The 25,319-nt window shown below is 41.9% G+C and overlaps 1 protein-coding gene across 21 annotated transcripts in view; it reads left to right on the top strand.

The window, feature by feature from the left end:
* MAGI1 (membrane associated guanylate kinase, WW and PDZ domain containing 1) overlaps nucleotides 1-25,319 on the top strand; it is a 679,462-nt gene that overhangs the window by 639,604 nt on the left and 14,539 nt on the right. For 7 of the 21 annotated variants that reach the window (XM_062201218.1, XM_062201216.1, XM_062201212.1 and 4 more), the window contains 6 exons: nucleotides 4,896-5,112; nucleotides 9,428-9,511; nucleotides 12,571-12,662; nucleotides 14,061-14,253; nucleotides 17,306-17,599; nucleotides 20,474-20,677. In XM_062201218.1, the coding sequence (XP_062057202.1) occupies nucleotides 4,896-5,112; nucleotides 9,428-9,511; nucleotides 12,571-12,662; nucleotides 14,061-14,253; nucleotides 17,306-17,599; nucleotides 20,474-20,677 (1,084 nt within the window). The remainder of the gene's footprint in view (nucleotides 1-4,895; nucleotides 5,113-9,427; nucleotides 9,512-12,570; nucleotides 12,663-14,060; nucleotides 14,254-17,305; nucleotides 17,600-20,473; nucleotides 20,678-25,319) is intronic. The other 14 variants (XM_062201219.1, XM_062201214.1, XM_062201213.1 and 11 more) reach the window with 6 other exon arrangements.

The following is a 25,319-nucleotide window of genomic DNA, read 5'->3' as shown; positions in this document are numbered from 1 at the left end:
ATCTGTCAAATTAAAAAAAAAAGTCTTACTCCATGAATATCAGCATAGTGAGGCATAGTGTCAACTGTTAGCATTGGCAATACCCATCTTAAAATATGACAGCCCTGTCCAACTGTTACTCAGACTGGAGACTTGGGGAGTGGATACCCTTGTTTCTAGATCATCTTCTCCCTGCTTCTCTTCTCTCCCATTCAGAAATTCAACACTGCCTATTAAACCTAGCACCAGTATATCCTTTGATCTCATTTGTTCCTCTCTATCACTGCTGCTTCCCCAGTATAAGCCACCCCAGGTCCCTTGCATGGAATGAAGGAATCGCCTCCTAACTGGGCTCTCCAATTTCACTCCTCTCCCCATCAATCCATGTCCTATCAGTGGCCAGACCCAACTTTCTGGAAATATGCTGGCTCTTGGCACATCCATACTTTGAATTCATGAATGAATTCCCCTTCTTGAGCTAAGAATGAAACAGAGACTCTTTATAGTAGCCCCCAAGTCTTTCGCATTATTTGGCCTCCAAGTTCATCTCAGGCTGCTACATCTCCTTGTTATGCCACAATAGCCTTTCAGTTCCTCAAACAGTCCCAGTTCATTTTTGTCCTGGGGACTTAGCTATGACCATTAATGGAATGTTCTTCCTAAGGCTGTTATGCATGTATTTACTTCTACTTTACTTCAAAGGTAGAGAAACAGGCAGAGAGGGAGAACTTCCATCTGCTGGTTTGTGCCCAAAATTCCTGCAACAACCAGAGTTGGACCAAGCCAAAGCTAGGGGCCCAGAACTCCATTCAGGTGTCACACATAGGTGGCAGGCACCTGAATTCTTGAGCCATCACCTGCTGCTTCCCAGGCTGGACCAGAAGAGAGCCAGGACAGGAACCAGCCATGCTGTAATATGGAATATCACTTCCCAAGTGGTGGCTTAAGCAGTACACCAAACATGTATACCCAGAGATTTCTCGTTGCCACTTCTCTAAAGGACACTGGAATATGTTGTTCTCAAAGTATTATGGGTACTTCTACACACATACATATGCACACAGTTAAAGACTCAAATGGAAGTACCAAGAGCTCATTGTTTCCCTGTCTTATGTATCCATTGTGTCCCTCCGTTTCAGACATCCAGTAGACGATCAGATTGTATTTACTGGATGTGTAAGTAAGCGTGTTACAGGAGGGCCGATTTCTGGTGTTGCTGTTCTAGATGCTTCTGTCCTTCCGTGTTCTTAGTATGCATAGGGTTCTGTTAACAGAATTGAGAGTGTGTCTTCTAGTGTAGTTTCTTGTCTTGGGGCTGGTGTTTTTACCTAGCAAGCTAAGGTAGGAGATAATCGCATTAGTTGTGAACCTGGTCCTCTGCTAAAACAGGGAGCTTATTCTCATGCCTCAAGTCTTCTGCTAAAAAGGCATGCAAGTGGACTGCAGACTGAGAGACGAAGAAACATGGCTCTTCTCCTCCAAGATTCTAGGCTCTGGCCAAATAAAGGACAACATCATAACTAAATAGCATGCTGAAAGAAAATGGAAACTTCTACACACACGTAGAGTATAGCTTCCGAAAACCCAGAGTGCCCACAAAATGTTTAATGCAGAATGCATCTTCAAATTAAGGAGTTTTCATAATTGAGTTTGAGAAGGAACATAGAGTGAGGGCTCAGTTTTATCCACAGGAAAAGCCAAGATGCTTTGGGATTGTTGTTTGTTTAGCCCATGAGTGTGCCACTTATATAATGCCGGGTAGTGATAGTTCAGTGGTGGTGCAGTTTTTGGAGAACATGCTCAGGGTGCTTCTTTATATTTATCTTCCAAATGGAAGGACAGAGTTGAGGTGGCATTTAAAAAGGACTCCAAGGTATAGTTTGAAAGGCAGTGAGCAATTTCATCCCGTAACGTATCTGTCATTTTGTGTTGTATTAGGCCTACATGAGTCATTTACTGTGGAGGTGAGAAACGGTGTTATAATTTGGAAAATGACCCATACCTTTGCGGAAGACTTCATTTGCACACACAGTTTGTGGCAGAGCCATCTCTCCAGTTAAACTAATGAGATCTGGACTCTCCATGTCAGATTTGTCCTATGAGGACAGACATCCAGGAGTCTTGCAGACCCCTGATGTGACTTGCTAAATCTGTATGCATGCAGGTGTGGATATATATGTGGAAGCACACAGGCATTTCTATAAGAGAAAGTCTGGAAGTTTTATTAGACTCAATAGAGCAGGGCTGCTGCCAGTGAGGTGTTTTTCTCCAGTTCTGGAAGAGAAATCCATTGGAAGAAGTTCAAGTTAGATTTCAAGGACAATGACCCAAAGAGGCAGTGGCACAGGGACTGCCAAATAACCTCACCAAAGAAGCAGAGTGAACGCTGCTCTCGGGTGGCCCTGCAGTACCCAAGCTTTTGTGAAGACGGGGACTAGAGTTTGTAGTTGGGGAACCCATTTTTAACTATGAAGTGAATTTTGTGTGGCTGGATCCATCCTAGAATCTTGGATCTGCTACTTACTTAACGAACCAAGAGTAGATGGGCATTTATAGGAGACCTACAGCTCTAAGGTAGACACAGAGCTCTTGACTGGGTTACTTGCTGTTAATTTAAAATCTCCATCTCCCAACCACCACCACCACATACAGAGGGGACCAAAAACATAAAGCAGCCATCTTCGTTCTATCTATTGAGATTCATTCATTGTGAAAATAACTTTAATTTGGGTCTTGATTATAAAAACATTCTGTGTGTATTTTTTTTTTTAAATAGGCAATACAGGAAACTCTCAGGATTATAGGGGAAATGCACTCACAATCTCACTTTGCTGTGTGCATTATAGCATGGGGTTCACATCATAAATGAGGAAAACCCTTGTAAAGAGCCCATTGAAGAGAAAAACAATGGGAAATGCAAGGAGAATGGGTATGGTCTTCATCATTAACATTTTATGACACTGAATATCTTCATTGTGTCTCCCAGGTAGCTAGAGGGCAGGTAGCAGTATTCTTCCTGGGACAGGAGTCAGATCCCTAATCCTGAGAGCTGAATTCTCTGTTGCAGAAGACACTGTTGGAAGTTGGCGGAGCCAAGTTCTATTTCAGGTGTCAGGAATGCTAATCCATCCGGGGCTGAGCTGGGCATTTCGCTTCCAAAGACAGCAGTAGTGATGAGTTTTGATGACCCCTCCTCTCCCAGCCAATGTCAACGTGCTTTGCTGGCCTCTTCACCAAAGTTTGTTCTTTGAATCAGAGTGAATGAAACAGTTTTACTAAGATCCCTGTGCCACCTTAGAATATGGTCCTCAATTTTCTCCATCAGGCAAACCATGTATACTTTGAAATGGTCTGTCTTACTTTTGCTTAAATATATACCCAGTTTTTCTCAACTGTAAATTCTTGCCAAAGCCTGTATTCAGTTCTGCAGTAATTAAGCACAAGTGAAGTCTTTGTCCTCCTTGGGCTTTGTTTAAATACTTGTTTCAAAGAAAGGACTGGCAAAGACCTGAGAATTTAATGACTTTGGAAACTTCTAGCATAATTCCTGGGGAAGGAATAATGGAGGGTACTTGGGGAGGCAGCAGTGATAAGAGTCATTGTAATGCCAGGTAGAAAGTTTGGACACTGTCAAGAACTTGAGGTCAAAGATCCTACAAGATACTTTTTAATACGTAAGGTATACAGGATATATAAGAAAGGAGGCAGCTAAATGCCTCTCCTGTCTGTCCTGTTTCTGATGTTCTTAAGCAGGTGTGTATTGTAGGAGACACGATTCTAGGATTTTTATTTTGAATTTGGGAAACTAAACACCAGATATTGTCATAGTCTTTTATTGGACACAATTAGAACTAAAATTATTTTCTTTCCTACCTAATGTTTTTCTTCCCATTAGATTTTGCTCTCTGTTCAGTCACCTTTCAGACAGAGCATTTTGTAAAATGGGAAGGGTCTTTGCTAAGCAAGTTTTAATGAACAGGAACTTGCTTAGTCTACTGAAATTTAAATGGAATTCTTCCCTTTTGAATACATTTGGAGTTTGGACAAGTTGCACACTAAGAAGACTGACCCCCAGAGATCAACCCAAGTATAAAGTTGGATCTTGGTTTTCAACCAAGGCTAGTGTCAGCAGTTCAAGAGGTGACACATCATGCCAGCAAAAGTAGGAATTCAGAACCTCTTGGTTGGATTGTTATTTTTATACAAGAGTACTTCAAAAACATTTGTGGGAAGAAAGGAATGAAAAGAGAATTATTTTGGAACAAAAAATGAAATCAGTGCATAGTTTTTTTTAATCATATACATTTTCCATTAATTTTTGAAGACCTCTTGTACCTATAAGTACTAGTGCACTGCTTAATGCTAGGCATGATTTTTTTCAAGTTCTGACCTCTGTTTCTTGTAGTCAAGAAAGGCTAGTGGCAAATGCATAGAAAGGAGTTTTATTATTGTTATTATTATTATTAAAAGATGCAAGACCTGGAGTCCCCAAGAAAATCCTCAGACATAATCGTATTTTTCTGGATATTATAGCCTTCAAGTTAAACCACTCGTGGTGTTTTGTGTCAAATATTTTGGCCCAAAAATGAGGATATTAAAACTAATAAATCTTGCAAGAAATGAGCCCAGTATCTTAGCTGGGAACCTGCGTTGAAAATTGGATTTGTTTTCCGCTACAGCCCAGAGAACCGTGTGGTTTGTGATTATGTCTTTCTCTCTAGCCCGCCCCTCTGTCTGTCTGCCAATCACCTGGGGATTTATCTGCATTCAGCCTTTGCTGGAGAAAGGTGGAAGCCAAAATGTTGTTGATGTATTGATGTCTGTGTATGTAGAAGTGCTGAACAAAGATGAGCTGGTGGAAAACACCCACTGGGGGAGCCCAGTAATAATCTCTTACCCCTCTCGCTTGCTCTCAGCAACCACTGGAAAGGAAAGACAGCCAGAGTAGCTCGCAGCACAGTGTTGCGAGCCATCGAAGCCTGCACACGGCGTCCCCAAGCCACAGCACTCAGGTGCTCCCCGAGTACCCACCTGCGGAAGCCTCAGCTCCAGACCAGACTGACAGCTCTGGGCAGAGAAAACCAGATCCTTTTAAAATCTGGGCCCAGTCCAGGAGCATGTATGAAAACCGACGTGAGTAATACCCTGACTCCTGCCTGCCCTAGGCCCCTCCTGGGGGAGGCTCCAGCTTTGTCTTGAGACTTAAAGAAAATGCAAGAATTTCTGGGTGTATCCTGGGTAGAGGTCAGGTGGAGTGAGAGGCTGGAGTTTCCCAGAACACATAGAATGGACTAGAAATTCTTGGAAACTCCATTCTGTCTTCTGTCTTCAGTTTGCGTGTGTCTGTGTGTGTGCAGGCACACACACACACACGGGGAGTGGGAGATGCAGAAATGGTCACCACAGAAGTGATCTGCCTCAAAAATGGATTTGATTTCCCTTTAAGTTACAAGAAGGGGCAGATAAGAGCTGCTGTGTCATTAATTCTCCCCTGAGGGCAGATGGGGGCACATGCAGAGCTCAGGTCTTGGGAGGTGGCCCCGAAACACAGGAGAACCTAAACGTGATTGGTTCACGTGGCAGGGGTAATGAGAAGAAATGAAATGCTTTCTTAGCAGTCTCTTTCTTGGTTTTGAAAAATAGTGGTGATTTTCTTGGTAACCATTATCAGTCTTTCTCAACATTCCCCTGAAGAAGAAAAAAAGAGAAATAACAGTGAGTAGTTGGTGCTTGAATTATTTATACAGCAGTTCAATCTGTTCCTTTGGTTTTACCGTTCTATAAATATGAGCTAGTCATGGTGTACCTTGTAACTTCTTGGCTCTGAGAAACTTAATGTCCCCTTCTTGTTTAATGTCATACTACTTATTCTCAAGTAATTTCTAAAGACTCTTCATCATGAATCATCATTATTGGGTCTTAGCAAATGGACTCTACTAAAATGCTTTAGTTTCAGATACAAATTGGGTGTTTTTTTGTTTTGTTTTTGTTTTTTGTTGTTGTTGTTGTTTTGGTGTGTGTGTAGGTCTTCTGGTTTGTTTAGTTTTGTTTTTGGCTGTTGCTGACTTTCGATGAGTTTGGTTGGCCTAGGTGAAAGAACTGCAGAGTGAGCACCCCTCGTTTCCTGTGGTTGCCATGGGACAGGAGAGAACTAGTCTGGAGGGAGGACCCTGGGTTCATGAAGGAGCCAGAGGAGAGAAAAACAGAGGAGAGTCATTGTGCCCACCCTCTCTGTCCCTGCCTCACCTGGGCACAGGTTCTGCTCGGATGTACGCCTGGAGTTCAGAGAGTCACGGTGCAGAGAACGGGAGGGGCCGCATGGCCTCCACTCAGCTTTCCCTGTGCTGCGTCTCCTCTGCTGACTGAGGCGTGTGTGAGTCCTAAACAAAATGTGAGTGAGGCCAGCATCCCTGCGAGGGAAGGAAAGTTGGCCTGAGGTCTTGCTGAAAATCAGATGTTTGATGCTGCTCAGGGTCCTGCCATCCTTTTCCTTCTCAAGGGAGAACTGTTGTTGTACTGCCGCCTTGCTGTAACAGCATGTGTAGCTAAAGAGGCGGTTTGGGTTAAGGGTTCACGGTGCTGACAAAAGCCAGCTAATTTGAGCTGAGATTTTTGCAGTCCTTGGACTAGAAACACCACCCACCACCCCTAAAATGCCCTGGAAGCCAGGCCAAAGCAGATGAAGTTGGCATTTGAAATATCCCTCCTATACAGTAGATGCTAAGTATAAACCCGGGTGTGTCCTCACTGGGTCTCCTCACGAGTTGTACAAGTTTCACTGAAGAAAGTCATTGGACAGATGTTTTCCAAAGGGGGGGAGTTGTGCTTTCCCTTCGCTGTTAACTGTGCGGCTCCTCCGATCAATGGCCCAACTTCAGTGGATCTTGAGCTATTGCTTTATTGACCCCGCTCCTGCTTTTCTCAATACGGCACACATTTATGATTGAATTTTCTGCGTATGAATCACTTTGTACTAAAATAAATCGTGTTCTCAAGTGCCAGCAGAGACATCGTGAATCGACAGGACAATTCTAACTAACTGTTCAAGAGACGTCTCAGGCTCAAATGCCATTTTGACCCTAATGAAAAGAAATGTTTCTCCAAATTTGTTCTCCCAATTTTTAAAAAATTTGCACCCCAAAAAATGGAATATGTTTGTAAACATTGAAGGTAGTTCAAATGGCAGCCAAACCAAAATATTTGTAATGCTACCAGTTTTGTTTCTTCACCTTCTTTCGCATTGAAGGAGTGGGATATAGCAGCAGAAATGGGAATCAATGTCTTTGTGATGATTGGAAACTCTGTAATTGAGTGATGGTAGCAATCTAATTGATGTTAAATTCATAGGGATTTCTTCCTCACTGCTAGAGGAGGATCATGATGGGAGGATTTCCTTCCAACAGTAATTATTCAATATCTGGCACGGATTTTCTTCTTTTCACAGCACCCACAAAAGAACGTGCATCTGTCTCATCTTTGGATCAAGGTTTTGTTTTATCACAGTTTCTGCCATCCTCTAGATTGTTCTGTATCTTGTCTTTGGAGGAAAAAAAAATACAGTGTGTGGCCTTGATAGATGCCATTCTGTGTCCCCTTCCTTCAAAGTGAAATAGGCAGAGTACAGGCCGGAATATTGAAGTCAGCAATAGCACCTTAGCCTTTTCATCCCTCTTTTGTTGCAGATAGTTTGTTCTTGCATTTCATTTTATTGAAAAGGGCAACATAGATATTAATAAATCTCTGATCACATTCCTTCATGTGGTCTAAATATTTTGCAAAATACCATAATCTCGATAAAACCATCTTCAACAAAACAGGGTCAAAATGAATCACTCCAAGTTACAGATGTGTCTGTGAAACGCTATGAAGGATTTCACCGTTTAATTAGCAAACAAAGACACACACTGAGGTCCACTAAAAGCCGTGTTGTCTGTTTTATCTTTTCTCTAGCTCATAGTCTATTTGTTTGATATCTTTAGAAATGACATTGGTGCAATCTTATTAGTAAATGTTTGGGAAAAGTGACATGTATGCAGTAGTGTTTACTACAAAAGAAATTCTAAAGTTTTCAGTTGAAATTTGGACTATTTACAGTATAGTTTGGATAGAAAAATGCTCAGAGTTGCCATATGCACTGTCATCTTCAGTCTGCATGCTTTGAAGATACTTGCTTCCAAGGTGGAGTTGATGAGTGAGCCTGTTTATCATAGTGAGTGTAAGGAGCTTGTGTGTATTTTTGTATTTTTTTTTCTCAGATTTTTTTTTTATTAAACTTTTATTTAATGAATATAAATTTCCAAAGTATAGCTTGTGGGTTACAATGGCTTCCCCCCTCCCATAACTTCCCTCCCGCCTGCAACCCTCCCCTTTCCCGCTCCCTCTCCCCTTCCATTCATGTAAAGATTCATTTTCAATTCTCTTTATATACAGAAGATCAGTTTAGTATATATTAGGTAAAGATTTCAACATTTTGCCCACATAGCAGCGTAAAGTGAATAAACTACCATTGGATTACTAATTATAGCATTAAATAGCAATGTACAGCACATTAAAGACAGAGATCCTACATAATTTTTTTTTCAAATTAATTAATTTTCTATGCCATTTCCATTTTAACACCAAGTTGTTTTTTTTTTTTTTCATTTCCAATTATCTTTATATACAGAAGATCGATTCAGTATATAATTAGTAAAGACCTCATCAGTTTGTAGCCACACAGAAACACAAAGTGTAAAAATACTGTTTCAGTACTAGTTATAGCATCACTGCACATTAGACAACACATTAAGGACAGATCCCACATGGGATGTAAGTACACAGTGACTCCTGTTGCTGACTTAACAATTTGACACTCCTGTTCATGGCGTCAGTAATCTCCCTAGGCTCTATATCCATTACAACAGCTCCTTTTTGAGTGTTTGTTCGAACCTCGGATAGACCTGATGATCTGCATCTCTAAATATAAAGACTGTTCTGGTTGCAACTGCCTGGAATTAACATGAGCATTTGTTAGTACAAGAATGAATTCTAATCAGGAACTTTATAGTCTTTTAAATAAATGCTGGAGTGCAACAGTGGCACAGACATAATTTTTTTTTTTCCAAAATGCAATAAGGATTCAGGAAAACTTTCTATGGTTCATGATATGACTGAAAAAGGCCATTCGAGAATGTATGCTTTCGGTTATAATTAAATATGAGGCATTTAAGATGGTAATGGGGGTTTTAGGAAACTGAGTAGTACAATTGTAAATACTAGATTTTTGACCGTGGAAAAAAGAAAGAAGAAAACATAGATGAAACTGTAGTCATTTGCAATCCATAGCAGCCAGGATCTTCACTGTGAAAGCTAAACTACATACTCCTGATCATCAAAAACTGATTTAAAATGAACTGAAAGAGAAAAAACATACATTAAGCTTTGCAAAACTGTGAAATTAATATTGCAGCTATGTCACCTTCGCCTGCGTCGGGATTGAGCAAGGGTGAAAGAGAGAGAGAAATCAATTCCACGAATTTTGGAGAATGTCAGAGTAAGGATATACTGAAAACTTTTATTTCTCCATCATCATCCATCCTGTTCAGTGTGCCCATTGGTCTGGAGGCCTGGGGAGAAACTCGGGAAAGGAGGGATGGGAAACACTGTGGAGGAAAAGTACTTTGACGCGCTTGTTGACCAAGCGTAAGCCAAAGGCCGCATGAAATAAAAAGTTATGTGCATGTTTTTGCCTAGTCTGGAAATGCATTGTGTGTCTGTAGTAATGGAGACATCAGGGGATTTCTCTTAAATCCTGGTGATTCCATTTTTTTTTTTCCTAGTTATCAAAGGAAGTCTTTTAACTGCTTTATTGAGTTGTCACTGGCATTACCCAAAGATTAACCATTGAAATGGTTCCCTGTACAAGGACTTAAAAATGAAGAAAATGGCAGGAGATTTTTCTCACCTCTATTTGATTTAACCTCACTCAAAGGAAAGTATTATTAGTATCAGGAAAATCTTATTTCTAATAAAATCTGTCTGAAGTGAAGAGGAGAACAAATCATTTTCTTGGAGTAATTTAGAAACATCAATGCTTCTATGAAGATAAGGTATCAGAGATTTTATAATCCCATCATATGTTGACTACTGATTTGTCACCAAAGTGATAGACTTGGGTAAATGGCATTTAGCAGGTGGGAGAGGAAACATATCGCTAAAGTACTAAAAGACTTTCTTTGTAATATGTCTGTGTGTCAGTGTTTGTGTTTCTTGGTGTGTCTAACGTCCATTGAGCATCTTCCTTATCTGCAGAAAACTCTTGAAATAAATTGGCCATTTCTCATTGATTCCCAGAGCAAAATAAACACTTGTTTTCCTGTGGTCTAAACTCTTTGATAAGTTTGGGTTTTTTTTGGCCACAACCTCCCATACCGTGAAAGCTTCTATCTTAATGAGCAGCAGAAGGCAGAAACTTGCCACGTTTGTTGTCCCTGTAGGATGGACAGATGTCCTTGTGTTACAGGATGCTGAGAAGGATGGGTCTGGGCTGAAGGCCTGTACAGATGCCCCTTTGTTATTCACAGAAAGGGCGCTCACTTAACTGACCCAGAACCCCTGCCAAAGAACCCAGCGCTGCCTGGAAGGCACCCCTGTACATTTGGGTGATAATCCAGCAGCTGAAGTGAACCAAATGTGGAGACACTTGGTTTAATTTATTGTTTCACAGAGGCTATTACAGCAAATCCCTTTACTCAGCTACTCAAACAGAAAGCAAATATTGTTACCGTAGTGTGCTCAGGAAACTACTACTCTCAGATTGTGTTTGTGGGAATCCTGTGAGGTAGCTGAGCTCCTTGTTCCATGGCGTTCTGCAGCTTAGCTTCAGCAATTACAATAACAAAAGGATTGGATCAAAAGCACATGTGTAAGGCTGTGGCATTAAGCAGCTCAAGCAAAAAATATTCAACCCAAACTCTTCTCACTTGTGTTTACGTGGGCATTTAGTTTCTTGGCATCTTCATTCACCCTTCATCTTAAGCTGTGGGTGAGTCACTAAAAATGGTTGGCTCTTATGGACATGAAGTCTAAGCCACCACCTTCTTCTCCCCTGTCCCTATGTACAAAAGTGGGGAAGAAAAGAATCCAATGCCCAGGCCCACATGCTCCTTCAGCCCAACAGGGCAGCATTTGAAAATCTCTTTTAGGTTGCAATTCATTCTAATGTAATTGTAACTCATTTATATTCTCCTCAAATACAAGTTTTGTCACTTTATAGGTCATAAAACACTATATGCATATATTAAAATATTAAATGGGAATTAAACAGAAATAACCCTTTTTATTATCTTAGTGAAGGAACAGACTAGTATACACAATAGTTTCTTATACAATAAACATTTCCTCCTGGAAATTACTTCTCTCTGTTTTTAAGATTTATTAATTTGAAAGGCAGAGTTACAGAGAGAGAGAGAGCGCAAGAGCTAGCTTCCACCCTCTGGCTCACTGACAACATGGCTGCAATGGCAGAGGCTGAGCTTGGCTGAAGCCAGGAACCTGGAATTCCATCTGGGTCTCTCACATGTGTGGCAGGAGCCCAAGCACTTGGGCTATCTTCAGCTGCTTTCTGAGGTGCATTATCAGGGAGCGGATCAGAAGTGAAGCACCTGGGATTTGGCATTCCTATGGGATGCTGGGATTACAGGTGGTGGCTTAACCTGCTGTACGATGACACTGGCCCCATTTGTCTCCCAATATATAAGATTTTTGAAGTTTCAAGTCCTAGATCATTAGGGAGTATTGAAAGTAAAATCAAGTTACTGGATAATAAACCAGTACTTAATAATGTTGAGATAACATAGGCAAATCCTGGAGTAAAGCTGTCATTTTGACAATGAGAACTTTCTTATCATCATTGGCCTACATGATGTGCAGGTTTTGCTACTTTTTTGCTAATTATATTGAAATCATCATAAACTTGATAACTGGAAATTTTAGAGTATTTGTTAGTAAAATTTTTTTGGCAAAAAACAAGCTGCCAAATTGATTTATTAGCATTGTTGATCTTGTCTATTTTAAGGAGGAAAAAAATGATTTAAAGATACGTTGGAAACTCATTTTAACCCAAGCTGTTTCCTTCCATCCTCTGGTTGCTAAGATGTCAGTTGATGTAGTGGGACTTTGGCATCCTTAGAGCCCGCTAGTGCTTCAGAGGACCCCTGACTTAGCGTGAAGTCTTTTCCTGGACATAGACACCCACTTTGTGGGCTTGGGCACATAACGATTTTAATTCACTTAATTCCCCCTTGCAACAGTACTGAGGAAGGTAGTTCCTGCTGACTTTGGCTTTGTTGGGGATAATGGCCTGGGGTGGACAAGGAATTACCCAATAGTGCTTAGTCCTTTGAAGCATTTAAGCACTCAGTGAGACTTCCTGCTGGTTTATTTCACTCCTTGTCTTCCCTGATTTCACCTGTCCAGGTGAATTGTTTCTGTACCTGGGATGCAAGCTTGCATCTGCGCAAGCCCCGTCCGTCTTGTCTCCTTGTGTGCGTGCTCCGCGTGCGACCCCTTCTATCAGTGGAGTAATCTTCCTGCCCTCTCCCCTCCCTGCAGTTCCAGATTACCAGGAACAGGACATCTTCCTCTGGAGAAAAGAAACTGGATTTGGATTTCGGATTCTGGGTGGAAATGAACCAGGGGAACCTGTGAGTCTTTTGTCTGCTTCTCTCCCCAGAGCTGTTTTCTAAGACTTCAAAGCAGATCAGCGGCAGTGACAGATCACTAAGATGCGGGCCCAGCTCGATGCTACACTGAGTCTGCCTTTTATCTGGGGCAGTGCGGGCTCCTCTCTGACTTGTGTGGAAGCCGATCCTTTTTTAAACAGTGTGTGTTAATGCTTATGAAAAGTGCAGTGACAGTGTTTGGAGACCCCCAGTGAGGAAAAGAAAAACCAAAAGAATAATAGAAAAAGGCATCACTCATAAAACAGTGGCCTGATTCTTGTCAGTTCTGCTCCATCGGACAGCAGGAAGTGGCTGTGGAGTGTTGAGTAGCTGCTGCCCAGAGAGCTCCATGGGGCAGTATGGAAGATGAGAGCGAGCCATGCCCCTGTCTTCACAAAGCAGAGAAGGAGCCCTGAGCAGGGATCGGGAGACCTTTCAGCCTCCCTGCACCTCTGTTTCCTCAGCTTCAGAATAAATTTAGTCTAAGACCACAAGATTCTTTTGAAAAGAACAAAGAGAACTGAAGATAAGTACTTAGATTGTTGATTCTCTCCTGATAATGACAGTTATTACTCCCTGAGCACTTGCTGTGTGCTAGGAGCTGTACTAAAGGCATTTAGTATACACATGCCTTCTGTCCTCTCTCCATCACATCCGGGAACTAATCCCCATTTTTTTCCGAACCAAACTGTTAAGACCATGAGAAAATAATTGTAGCGTCATCATCTACTAGAAATGCAAGGCAGGCGCAAATATTACAGCCCAGGGTTAGTGAATGGTGACTTTGACAGTCACTAAATATAAAGTCCACATTGCTTTCAGATGCTACAAGTCTACAGACTTGAGATGTCAAAGAAGATTTGGCTCCATCCACTCAACAGTACTTACAAGGACACTTTAAAGTTTGTGGGAAAATGAAATTAAAATGATAAGTTTATTTTGATGTGGAAAAAAATTAAAATCCATGCACAGCTTTTTCATGATCTACATTTTCTTCTACCTAGGTTCAGTGTTGGACTTTATTAAAGAAAGTAGTGTTAATATGATGATTAGCAGAATTTTATGAAAGGGGATAGGAAAGGAGAAAAGGTTTTGCAAAGGAAGGGAGTCACATAATTTATTTCTAAAGAGGGGAACAAGAAAGAGAGAGTCCTGAGAAGACCACAGAATCCCAGCCAGAAAGAGTTACTCTTGCCACCACTTAAAAATTGTTGCAGCACCTGGCACAATGCCTTGTACCCAGTGCGTGCTCAGTATATGTTTGTGGCATGCATACAGACATGAGTACATTAATTGAATTTTTCCGGGGGATGTCGAGGCCATCAGTGCGGTAGTAAACCACCAGGACAGTGTTTCATCCATCATCTGATTACTCCACAGATTTATATCGGGCACATCGTACCACTGGGGGCTGCTGATACTGACGGCCGCCTGAGGTCTGGAGATGAATTAATCTGTGTGGATGGAACACCGGTCATTGGGAAATCACACCAGCTCGTGGTCCAGCTCATGCAACAAGCTGCCAAGCAGGGCCACGTCAATCTCACGGTGCGGCGTAAGGTGGTGTTTGCTGGTAGGTTTTTCTTTCAATCCTTCCAAGAGCACATTGTTTGGTTGTTTGCGGCCTTGAATGTCCATCTTGGCAAATATGATCCAGCCAGTGTGCTGCTCTCATCCCCACCGAAATGACCGTCATTCATAAGTACTTTTAATAATGTGCCATTTGCATCTATTCACGGAATTCTAGAAGAAGGCTGGTGGAATGTAGGTTACCTCTCTCCCATCTCCTTGCTGACCAGAACATAGGCATCCTCTTCATTCGATGATCATCCTCAATAAACAAGGTCATGATCGATGTCAGATGAGTTGTAGCTTTAAGAGAACAAAACCTAGGTTTGTGCAGCAAAATGGCTTTATAAAAAGTTAGCAATACTCTGTTGTTGGCCTGTCCTATTTATTAAAGAAAGATTTTTCCTTCTGTACAAGCAGATGGTGGAGCTGGGCCCTTCTGTCTCTTGGAGACCTCTTTCCTGCAAAAAACTTTAGTTTTTTTTCCTGCATCAAACTCTAGTTCTCAAAATACTACAGACCCTTTTAGGATCACCTCAAATAGAGCCTTCCTCCCTCGGAAAATCTCTCCTTCCTCCGGCTGCTTGCAGATGTTAGCGTTCCTTCTTTGTCTTTCTTGTGATTCATGCTTTACTGCCTATTGGAGTCTACCATTTGAGACAGCTAATTGTACCAAGCATCCTTTTGTTGACTTAAAGCTGCTTGGAAGCACACACTTTGTTCAGCTTGAAGGGTCCCTCAAAAAGTTTATGGAAAATGCATTATGAAAAAGTATGGGCCGGCGCCGTGGCTTAAAAGGCTAATCCTCCGCCTTGCGGCGCTGGCACACCGGGTTCTAGTCCCGGTTGGGGCGCCGGATTCTATCCCGGTTGCCCCTCTTCCAGGCCAGCTCTCTGCTATGGCCCAGGAAGGCAGTGGAGGATGGCCCAAGTGCTTGGGCCCTGCACCTGCATGGAAGACCAGGAGAAGCACCTGGCTCCTGGCTTCGGATCATCGAGATGCACTGGCCGCAGTGGCCATTGGAGGGTGAACCAACGGCAAAGGAAGACCTTTCTCTCTGTCTCTCTCTCTCACTATCCACTCTGCCTGTCAAAAAAAATAAAAAAATAAAAATAAAAAAAAAGAAAAAGTATGCATGCATTTCCAGAGACTTTTGTACTACAATATGAATAATTCATTTTCTAATTCATTGGCCCATGAACTTTTTGAAGGGCCTGCATATGCAGCCCCACCCAGAATCCTTTCAGACAGACCCCAGACTGCACAAGAGGTAGAAGAAGTGTCCTATCTGTGAATTACTGTAGAAATATTAAAAAATATTACAAATTTTGCACAGTGTTGATATAAGTGAGATAAATACCTACCATATATATCTGTCTTGTTAAAGAAACAACAGGTCTAATCAAGTCCTTAAATTTTTTTTTTTAAGATTTTATTTTTTTATTTGACAGGTAGAGTTACAGACAGAGAGAGGGAGAGACAGAGAAAGAGGTCTTCCATCTGCTGGTTCACTACCCAAATGGCCACAACAGCCAGAGCTGGCCATTCCAAAGCCAGGAGCCAGGAGCTTCTTCTGGCTCTCCCATGTGGGTTCAGGGACCCAAGCACTTGGACGATCTTCCACTGCCTTCCCAAGCCAGAGCAGAGAGCTGGATCAAAAGTGGAGTAGCTGAGACATGAACCAGCACCCATTTGGGATGCAGGTGGAGGCTTAGCCTATTATACCACAGCGCCGGCCCCCAATACCTCTTATTTTAATACTGTAAAAGGCATGTTAAATCTATAAAGAGGGGCTATGTTAAATGAAATCAGTTTTTCACAAAAGAGAGAAGTGCTATAGAATTCCACTTCAGTGAGGTGGTGAAATCATAGAGGTGGACAACGTACTGGAGGCAGTGAGTGATAAAGGCTGGACAATAGCAAGAATGTGGTTACAGCACTGAATGGGGCGCTTCAGGTTGGCTAAAATGGTAAACTTTACTGATAGTTTCATCTAATTAAAACAACCTGGGACAGGTTGGCCTAGCAATGAAGCTGTTGCTTCGAACACCTGCATCCCACCATAAGTTCCTGGTTTCAGGCTAGGCTCCGCCTCCAATTCCAGCTGCCTATTAATGCACTTCTTGGGAGGAAGCAACTGATGGCTTAAGTGGCTGGGTGCCTGCCACCCATTTGCAGGACCCAGATAGTATTCTAGGCTCCTGGTATCAGGCTGGCCTGCCCCACATGTTGCAGGCATTCGTGGATTGAACTAGCAGATAGAAGATCTCTTCCTCTCTACCTTCCAAATAAAACTAAATGAATACAAAAATTGTGAAAGAACTCGTCATTCTTTTTTTTAAATCTATGAAAGCAGCATTTGGGAATAAAGATAATTTTATCCCAAATCTGGACACGACACAGATTTTGATTCTGGCAAGGTTGCTGCTGCTTAATTTTTTGCTTTTTAGCAGGCCTTAGCCAGTCACCTGCCAAAGCAGTATAAGCCAGGGGTGGTGATTAAATTCAGAAGGAGGCTGAGGTAGCCTGTTTGGTATCCAGAGTAGATCTTGACATCTGGAGGCTAGGGAGAGAAGCCATATACTCCTCTCACAGGTGTCACAGATCCCCCTAGGGTATCCGCAAGGGCTCAGGCAGCTTAAGGACTCTGGCTTGGTGGAAAAGAGGAAGCTGAGCACCAAAGAGACTGGAGGTGATGACAACATGCCTGTGCAGGTGTGGCTGTGCCTCGGACAAGGACATGGTGGTTGGCGTTGGTGCAGCACGAACCTGCTTTTGGTATCTAGTTTCCTTTGTGCCATGTGGAAATAATTGGAGAGCTGATGTGGCCGCAGATTGGAGTCCAGGTGTGGATGTTGACACCTAGGATGTTGTCAAGGACACATGATTTGGGACTGGTCTTTGGGGTTTCCTCGGGCTCAGTGGGTACTGAAAGGTTAGTATTTGTCAAGAGCACCTGTATTCAGTCCCTTGCGTCTCAGGTCTGTGAGGCCAGTTGCCACCTTCCTTCGCTTGGGGACGCCAGGTAGACTGAGACACACATCTCTCTCTAACAGTCCCCAAAACAGAAAATGAGGTGCCCTCGCCAGCCTCATCTCATCACAGTAGCAACCAGCCCGCCTCGCTGACGGAGGAGAAGCGCACCCCGCAGGGCAGCCAGAACTCGCTCAACACGGTGAGCTCAGGCAGCGGCAGCACCAGCGGCATCGGCAGCGGCGGGGGCGGGGGCAGCGGCGTGGTGAGCACCGTGGTGCAGCCCTACGACGTGGAGATCAGGCGCGGCGAGAACGAGGGCTTCGGCTTCGTTATCGTGTCCTCGGTGAGCAGGCCCGAAGCAGGCACGACCTTCGGTGAGTGCTCACGATGATTTCCCCCGGGGCTTCCTACCATGCAGGAGGTGTGTTCTCTCCAAAGGGAAAGTCTGCCAAACTCTCATTAGCACAAATGCTTTAATGCTTTTCGCTTTGGGTAATTAAAGTCGTAATTGGGGATAGAGTTTGTTTGGCAGCTTTTTTGCCTTCTGAAGGTTGGAAACATTTTTTAAAATTATTTCGGCTACTTTACTGAAAGATCACACACAACACACAGCCCCAAACATTCATGAGTCTTGCATCGAATTTGAACAGCAGCTCCTTGTCAGTGGAGACCCAAATTTTTGCTGGAAGAAGACTTTTGAAAGGTCTTAGGTGTGATGGCATGAATAGCAATGGCCTCAGAAGGCCTTAAGAGTTTATAAAAGACTCAGATGCTTATAAAATGCCTAGGAAAAATAGAAGTAAAAGTACTGCATGAGATACCCTGCTATCTCTGTTTTTATTTTAAATAATATGTTTACTTTTACTTGATGAAGAGTGGTTAAAAATCTGACTTCAGAGTGGTTTGATTTTCTTATCTCATCTGGATGTTGGATACTTCAGCCAAGTGTGGCGAAACAGTGTTCCTATTCTGGTTGCAGTAGCAAAGACACATAAGAGCCCAGTTAATTCCAGAAGCTGGTCACCTGTGAACACATTTCCCACTAGCACGAATTATAGCTGTACACTTCAAAAAATGACCCACCCTCCCAGTTAATTAGAAAGTCATCTGTCATCTCCCAGGCTAATTTGTTAATTAGCTTGGAATATGATGGGAGAAGGGGAAGGGCATACGGACTTTGACAGTTGCCACAGCTCTGTCCCAATATGGCCTCTGATGACTGTTGGCCTAGGTCACTTGTGGGCTAATTATCAGCAAGGTCCTCTATGCCTTTAGAATTCTGACCCCTTAGAACTCAACTTCACCTCCATTAAGCAACCAAGGTACATTGCTTCCTGCTACAGCTGTCTTGTCCCTAAGTTTTATTTTGGTAGGGGACAGTGACTCAGCCAGGTGTATGCATGTGTGGCTGCAGTAACAAATCCCCTTACTAACAGTGCTTCTGTGAACTCCATTAATAAAGTCATCGCAGCATGTTGTGGATGGATGACCTGACACTGATGGCAAGGAGGGTTTTGGTTTTGTTTTTCAATGAAGTTTGGAGAGTTGTCTGCTTGCTTTAAAAAGAAAGAGAAAGCAAGCAGGGGAGAAGAAATCATCAGTTTATTTCTTCAGATCTATCATTTGATTGATCTCCTGAACCCTGTGATGTTCTCAGTTATTTCAGAATTCTCAGTTTTACCTTCTAAAAAGAGATGGCAGATATGTCAAGTGTCAAGCTGTGGGTTACATAATGAATATTGGATGTTTTCACTCACACTTTGGTCTTTGTTTTCCTTTGGCTCTTACAACAAACAAATTAAACTTACTTGCCCTAATACCTTGCATGAGACTTCTGAGCTATGCAGAGCTTGCCTTGTATCTGCTGCTTGCTACCTCTGTCTTGCCAGTTGTGCTTGGAGATGAACTAAACTTAATCAAGACCTTGAACTCGAGTATGGCAGCTTTCCACTACCTCTACCTGTTGGATTCCAAGTTTTCTTTTTAAAAATGCTTTGACCTTGACATCGTATCCAGTGACGCAAAGCCAGGCCAGTTTGCAGAAATTCAAAGGAATTAAAGTGTATTTTCCTCAAGGTCTAGACTTACCCTGAAGGTGGAAGAACCTGTTTAATTAGATTCTAGGTCTTCCATGTTAATTTTATTTTCCTTTCCAAAAGGTGACTCAACTGCGTAACTGTTTTCATGGTCCCCCAGATTGGCAAATTCTCAAAATAGGTGAACCTGCTTGAATAACTTTGAAACTCAGTATATGGTCAGCTAGAAACCTAACGCCAGGCTGCAGAGCCAGTTGCCCACCACTGTCTAGAAGTTAACAATAACATTGAGTGCCTCAAAGTGCACACACAATCAGCCTTCCTCTTCAAATGCCCTTTTCCTGGTTTTTCTTAATGTGGGCATATGGTTACTGATGATAAGAAGGACGATCATGAGAGGAGAAGGTTTGGGGAATTATTCGAACCTTGCTGTGAATCAGGTACTTGATTTTCATCTTCCCTTAAGGTTGTCTTTTCGAGGCAGGAGCAAGATTTCAGAGGTGATGAGAGCCAGTCTAGCCCTACCTTGGAAGCACCCAGGATGGGCTGATTGAGCAAAGATCCTGAAAGGAAAAGTGAAGTTCAACATTAGGTGTTCCCTTGGTGCATCTGTTGTCATGGTGCTCTTTTCCTAAAGCTTTGGAGAGAAGGCACCAAGTGCCAGTGTTTGCCCATCAGGTGTTTGCAGATGGAATTTTCTGTGCTAGCCGACTCTCGTGCCTCACCACAGAACCAGGGATTGTTTTTCTAAAGGGAAAAAGAACTAAACATTGGCAGAAGCTTGCACAACAGCTGGCAAAAATGAAGTGATGGGAACACACAATGAGTAAAGGCAGCCAGCCTCCCTCTGGGTTTCACATTGGCAGTCCCAAAATAAGCTGGCGCAGAGTTATTTCGGGGCTCTTGGGAGAATTTCCGAAGTTGCCAGATTTCCCAAATTTTGTAATTGCTGTGAAGAGAGAAGCTGGGGTTTTCCGTCCATGTTGAATCAGGAAAGACTGCAGCCATGATGTCTGGTTTCGGGGACGCAGCTCCTTACCCAGGAGTTCGCCAATGTTCTGACCATGGGCGCCGAGCTCTCCTTTGAATAACATTTGCTTAATGCTTTAATTAATTAACACTTAACCTTCTCTTTCCCTTTTCAACCCTTTTTCTCCTCCCTTCACTATATTCCCACGTAACTTTAAAAACAATTAAAACTCGATATCAAAGCAGGCAATGCATGTGTGGCTATGCCTCACAAAATAGGTCGGATTATTGAGGGGAGCCCCGCTGACCGCTGTGGCAAGCTGAAAGTAGGAGACCGGATCTTGGCAGTAAATGGATGTTCCATCACCAACAAATCCCATTCAGACATTGTCAACCTAATCAAGGAAGCGGGAAACACGGTTACCCTTCGCATCATTCCTGGGGATGGTAAAGTATACTGAAGCCTACCTTTTATCTCTTCCCCCTCCCTCTCACTCTCTCTCCTTCCCTCCCCCCTTCTTCCCTTTCTCTTTGTGTGTGTCTCTCTCCAGGTCTCTCTCTCATTAGTGTTAATGTAATTGGAGAGTGTTGACATAGAAGCAGCTCTACCCAATCCTCACTAAACATAACATCAAACAAACATGAACCATTGTTACTAAACTATAGCTCACCTTCTTATTTAATTAATCCTCTAGTCCCATGACCCTTACTTACTGCAGATGCCAAAGTTGCATAAATTCTTCAGCTCTCTCCCATTTATTTTGGTTTTGATGTTCAATAGAATAGTTTCAGTGCAGGTAGGAAGTATCACCTGATGTTCTCTCTAGAAATCAGATATGGATTTTTTTAAAGCAATAAGCTAAAATTGAGCTATATAATATGATGACATCACAAAACCTAGTTAATGGCAAGGCAGAGCCAATTTTATGTTTCTTTTTTCTGAATCAATGAATGTATAATAGTTTGTATTTAATGGGAGTGTCTTAGGGTTTATGCCTACATGATTTGTCCCAAATGTATAGATAGAGATTAAGAAAGAATTAAATATATATATTTTTTCAATACATTTTGTCTGTTGAACGAGGTAGGTTCTCTTTTGCTTGAATGGTTAATTCAGACTTTTGGTTCTTTTGCATTTGTGGCTATTCTACCTCCTAGGGAACATTTGGCATCATCTGCAGTGGGTGCCAATAACATCCAGTTGGTCAGACCACATCTTTTCCCATAGAAATGTTATGCAGCACAAAATAGCAATATTCATCCTCTTATTCAAATCTAATAAAAATGAAGCTATAAGTATTTATTCCTTGAAGAATTAAGCCCTAGATGTTGAACTTCATATTAAGATGACTTTGTCCTTGGGAGAAAAGTAATACTTGTCCCAAAGTGTTTACTTTTTTTTCATTCTTGCTATAGATATTATAAAATAAAATATACGTTCTCAAAGTATGATTTCCTCAAGAGGAAAATGTGGTTTGTATGGATACTGTGATAAAAAGTCTATGCTGAGGGTCTGTAAAATCAGGAGATCAGTGAAAGTTATTCAGCAAATGAATAATTTTGTATATTAGTTTTAAGAAAATGAGCCTTATAGTTCAAAATTTGAGTGGTCTAATCAGGACTTCCCAAGAAAGTACTTTCAGAATAAATAAATAAAGTTGTTGATTTCAACAACAAAAATCTTTCTGTTTGTCAAAAATATCTCACACCAGTGGTGGAGGGAAAATATATATTCTTGAATGGTGGTCTGCTTCTCCCTCTTCCTGCTAATCCGTGGATAAGAACTTATTGTGTGTTCTGGGGCCATTCCACCAACTGACCACTCTGGAAAGTTACTACCCTGTACAGAAGCGACTGCAAGATGAGAGACTATAGATTCCTAATGGAACAAATGAAGGAAATCAGAAAAATAAAGCAAGAACTGGTTGAGAGCACCACATTTACTCTATAAAGTTAGATACATTTTTTCTATGTGCCATGGAGAGACTTCAAAAACAGTCAGGAGAGCTGGGTCTGTTCTAGTCAGGAGCTTGAAATCGGGGGATACATGAATATGCAGAAGCAGCTTATATTGAAGCGCTCGTGTGCACACACACACACACACTACGTTTGACTTAATCAGGTATGATGGAAAATATTTATGAAAACTTGAACACCAGTTGGAAAACAGGGGCATATTTTTTTTAACCTTTAGTGCTTAAAAATATAAAATTCAGGTAGGCATCTCGTGTGCTGCCTTGGCTAGCACAAAGTGAACATGAAGTAGGTGTAATAAAGTGAAGGAGTGATTTTTTTTTTTTTTAAGGCAACACATGGTCTGCTGTGGTTGTGATCTCATTCAAACTTTTTCAGGAGATCGTTGTTGTGAAAATTAAACTCTTCACCAGTCACTTTATAACTGTCAGAAGCCCGGTAAAGGGAATCAGGTCTGGCAAAGGGTGGACATGGGTTGCACATATTTTAAAAGGAGCTGAAAATTGCCATCTTGGAAATTGGAGTCGAGGCAGAGGAGTTAGTTTGATGGAGGGAAAATCTTGCTGAATCCACTTCCGTTCTCAAGATTTGTTGGATGTGTTTGCTTGCAGGATGAAAGGGAGGTGATCTCCTCATTAGGGACTTCCTGTTTCCTTTCAAACATAGATTATAATATTTACTTCACCAAGTCACTTGATGATTTGTTTCATGATACCGACAAGGAGGCTGAAGTTCTTAGGCGGGTTTCTGAGGTCTTAGAACTCCACTGTGTCAGGTGCACTGCTCTTGGAAACCCCAGGCAACACTTCAGGAAGGTGCCTGCTTGCATGGGTGGTGCTTGGAAATGTTCCTTCTGAATCCACTTCTTTGGTCCATGCTGCCTAATTCTTTTTTTTTTTTTCCTTGTCAACAGTTGCCTCTTTTTTTCCTTCTCTCAAGTCAGTCTTTGATTTCTTCACTCTACTTCTCCTGTTTCTCTTTTGCCTCATCAACAAAAGCTCCAAAATATGACTCCCATTTGCTTGGCGTTATTGTGCTGTTAGAAGGCCAGCTTCCAGCAGATCTGGGACAGGCCATGCTCACGGGAGTCCTCACCCCTCTGTTTTTACTGTCTTTTGGGCCAAGGTGGGAGGTAGGGTGTGCCCAGAACCTTTTCTCCCATGAGGTACAGACAAGGGATATAAAAAATATAACAGCAGCACAGAAAGTCCCAGAGACAAGTTGAACTGACTGCATTTGAACTTGAAGTTGACCATATCAGATCACACTTGACTTTATATAGAAATGCCCTGTATGTGCTGGGTGAGGTGAGTTTTAAATCACAGCAGCACTAGAGTGAGCCAGGCTAACATGGAACCAATCAGGCTGAATCAAGTTCAAGATAATTAAAATATTTATGACTTAAAAATGTATTATTTAAGTTGCAATCTCCAATTTGCACATTCCAGTTCAGAGTGTTTGCTTGTATAGGAGGAGAAACTTGGCAACAATTGCTGTTTCTTTGACAAACGCATAGAATGGTAAAAACTCTCCCAGAACTCTTCAAATATTTATAGGATTCAAATTTTCCCTCAGATATTTATTACATGTATGTTTGTGCATTAAAATATACATGAAAAGAATGATCACATCCTTTGTTGATTTGCTTCGCTTTCTGTTGTTGATTCTTTAAGGAGGGGGCAGTGGCTAAGAATACAGCATGAGAACAAAATTAGAATTGTGATCAATTGTCTGGGAGACAGGCTGAAATCCTAGACAGAAACTCCTGTCGCAAGAGTAAGTGCCCTGATTGAGAACAGGTGGTGGCAGTGCCCTGAGAGCCAAGGATGTGCTCTCTTGACACCTGACCACTAGGGAAAGTTGGGTGATATGCATTTCATGCCTGTGGGAGAGCTGCAGTAGGTGTAAAGTTGTAAAGTTGCTTCATAAAGGACAGAGGGTACCTTCTGGAATTTGTCATGAAAATATCCAATCTGTCCATCTTGCCTCAGGGTTTTAAAAGTCAAATATATTGACACCCTTCCTAACAGACTGTGCTGCTGGGGGGCAGGGAGATTCATCCTCTTGTTTCAGGCCATTCTTTGCTGTTTGTTCTGTGATATAGGGCAAAATTTGCTTTGGGATAGAACTCTTTGATACTGGGTTGTGTCTCTGTATTTTCAAAGCTAAAGAGCATCAAAAAGCAGGATGGTTTAATTCCAAGTGAAGATTTTAGGTTCGTGAAAAATACTTAGAATTTTACTGATGTTATAAAAGCATCTTTGACATTTAAGGTATGCTGGATATTATTTTGGTGCTCTGAAGAAAGCCCATCAAATCTAGCAGTCAGAGAGGGGTAGTTTGTATTTTAATTAATCCTTGATACTGCTTAGTGACCATGGGGCTATCTACCTGTTGGAAAAGAAATATTGCTTATCTGAAAGGAATGTACCAATTAGATGTTACTTCCTTGATATCAACACAGAATTCCCAGGTACACAGAATAAAAGTTAGCTGTCAGACAGGCCCTGGGACTAATTCTACTTGTTCCTGGGTGACCTTCGGCCTGTTATCTGCCTTTCTATGCCTCAGTGTCTCTACCTGTGGAGTGGAGCCATAATTGCACCTGAAATGAAGCAATATATATGATAATGAACTTTGGACAGTGCTTGTTTGGCACTGATCATTGTAAAATGAACAGAAAATAGTAGCTGTTTAGATAAGAATAACAAAATGAGGAGAATTCAGCAACTTCAGATAGTTGCATAGGAAATGTTCATTTTAAAAATACTCAAAGTTAAGCTTCAACCCAGAAAAAAATTTCATGTCAATATAAATGGAATAAGGAGCAAATGAACAATAGAAGGAAAATGAGTAAAGGAATTTCTGTTTGATCTCATCAAATCATGAATCAGCAGAAACAGAGTAATTGTTCAAGAATGGGATCTGATGTGACTAGAAACTGGCTGCCAGCAAGACACGAGAACTTTAAAAGGAAACCATTGCACTGCCCGCTCATTATGATGGCTTCACAAGGAAACATTCTTTTTGACTTCCTGTGATTTCCCCATGACCCAGATGATCTTGTCCATAGAGTCTTGTCCAGAGAGTCCATAGCATACTTACAGTGAAGTCT

Source organism: Lepus europaeus, chromosome 9 (genome assembly GCF_033115175.1).
Source record: "Lepus europaeus isolate LE1 chromosome 9, mLepTim1.pri, whole genome shotgun sequence".
Lineage (NCBI taxonomy): Eukaryota > Metazoa > Chordata > Mammalia > Lagomorpha > Leporidae > Lepus > Lepus europaeus.
This window is presented reverse-complemented; position numbering and strand designations above follow the sequence as displayed.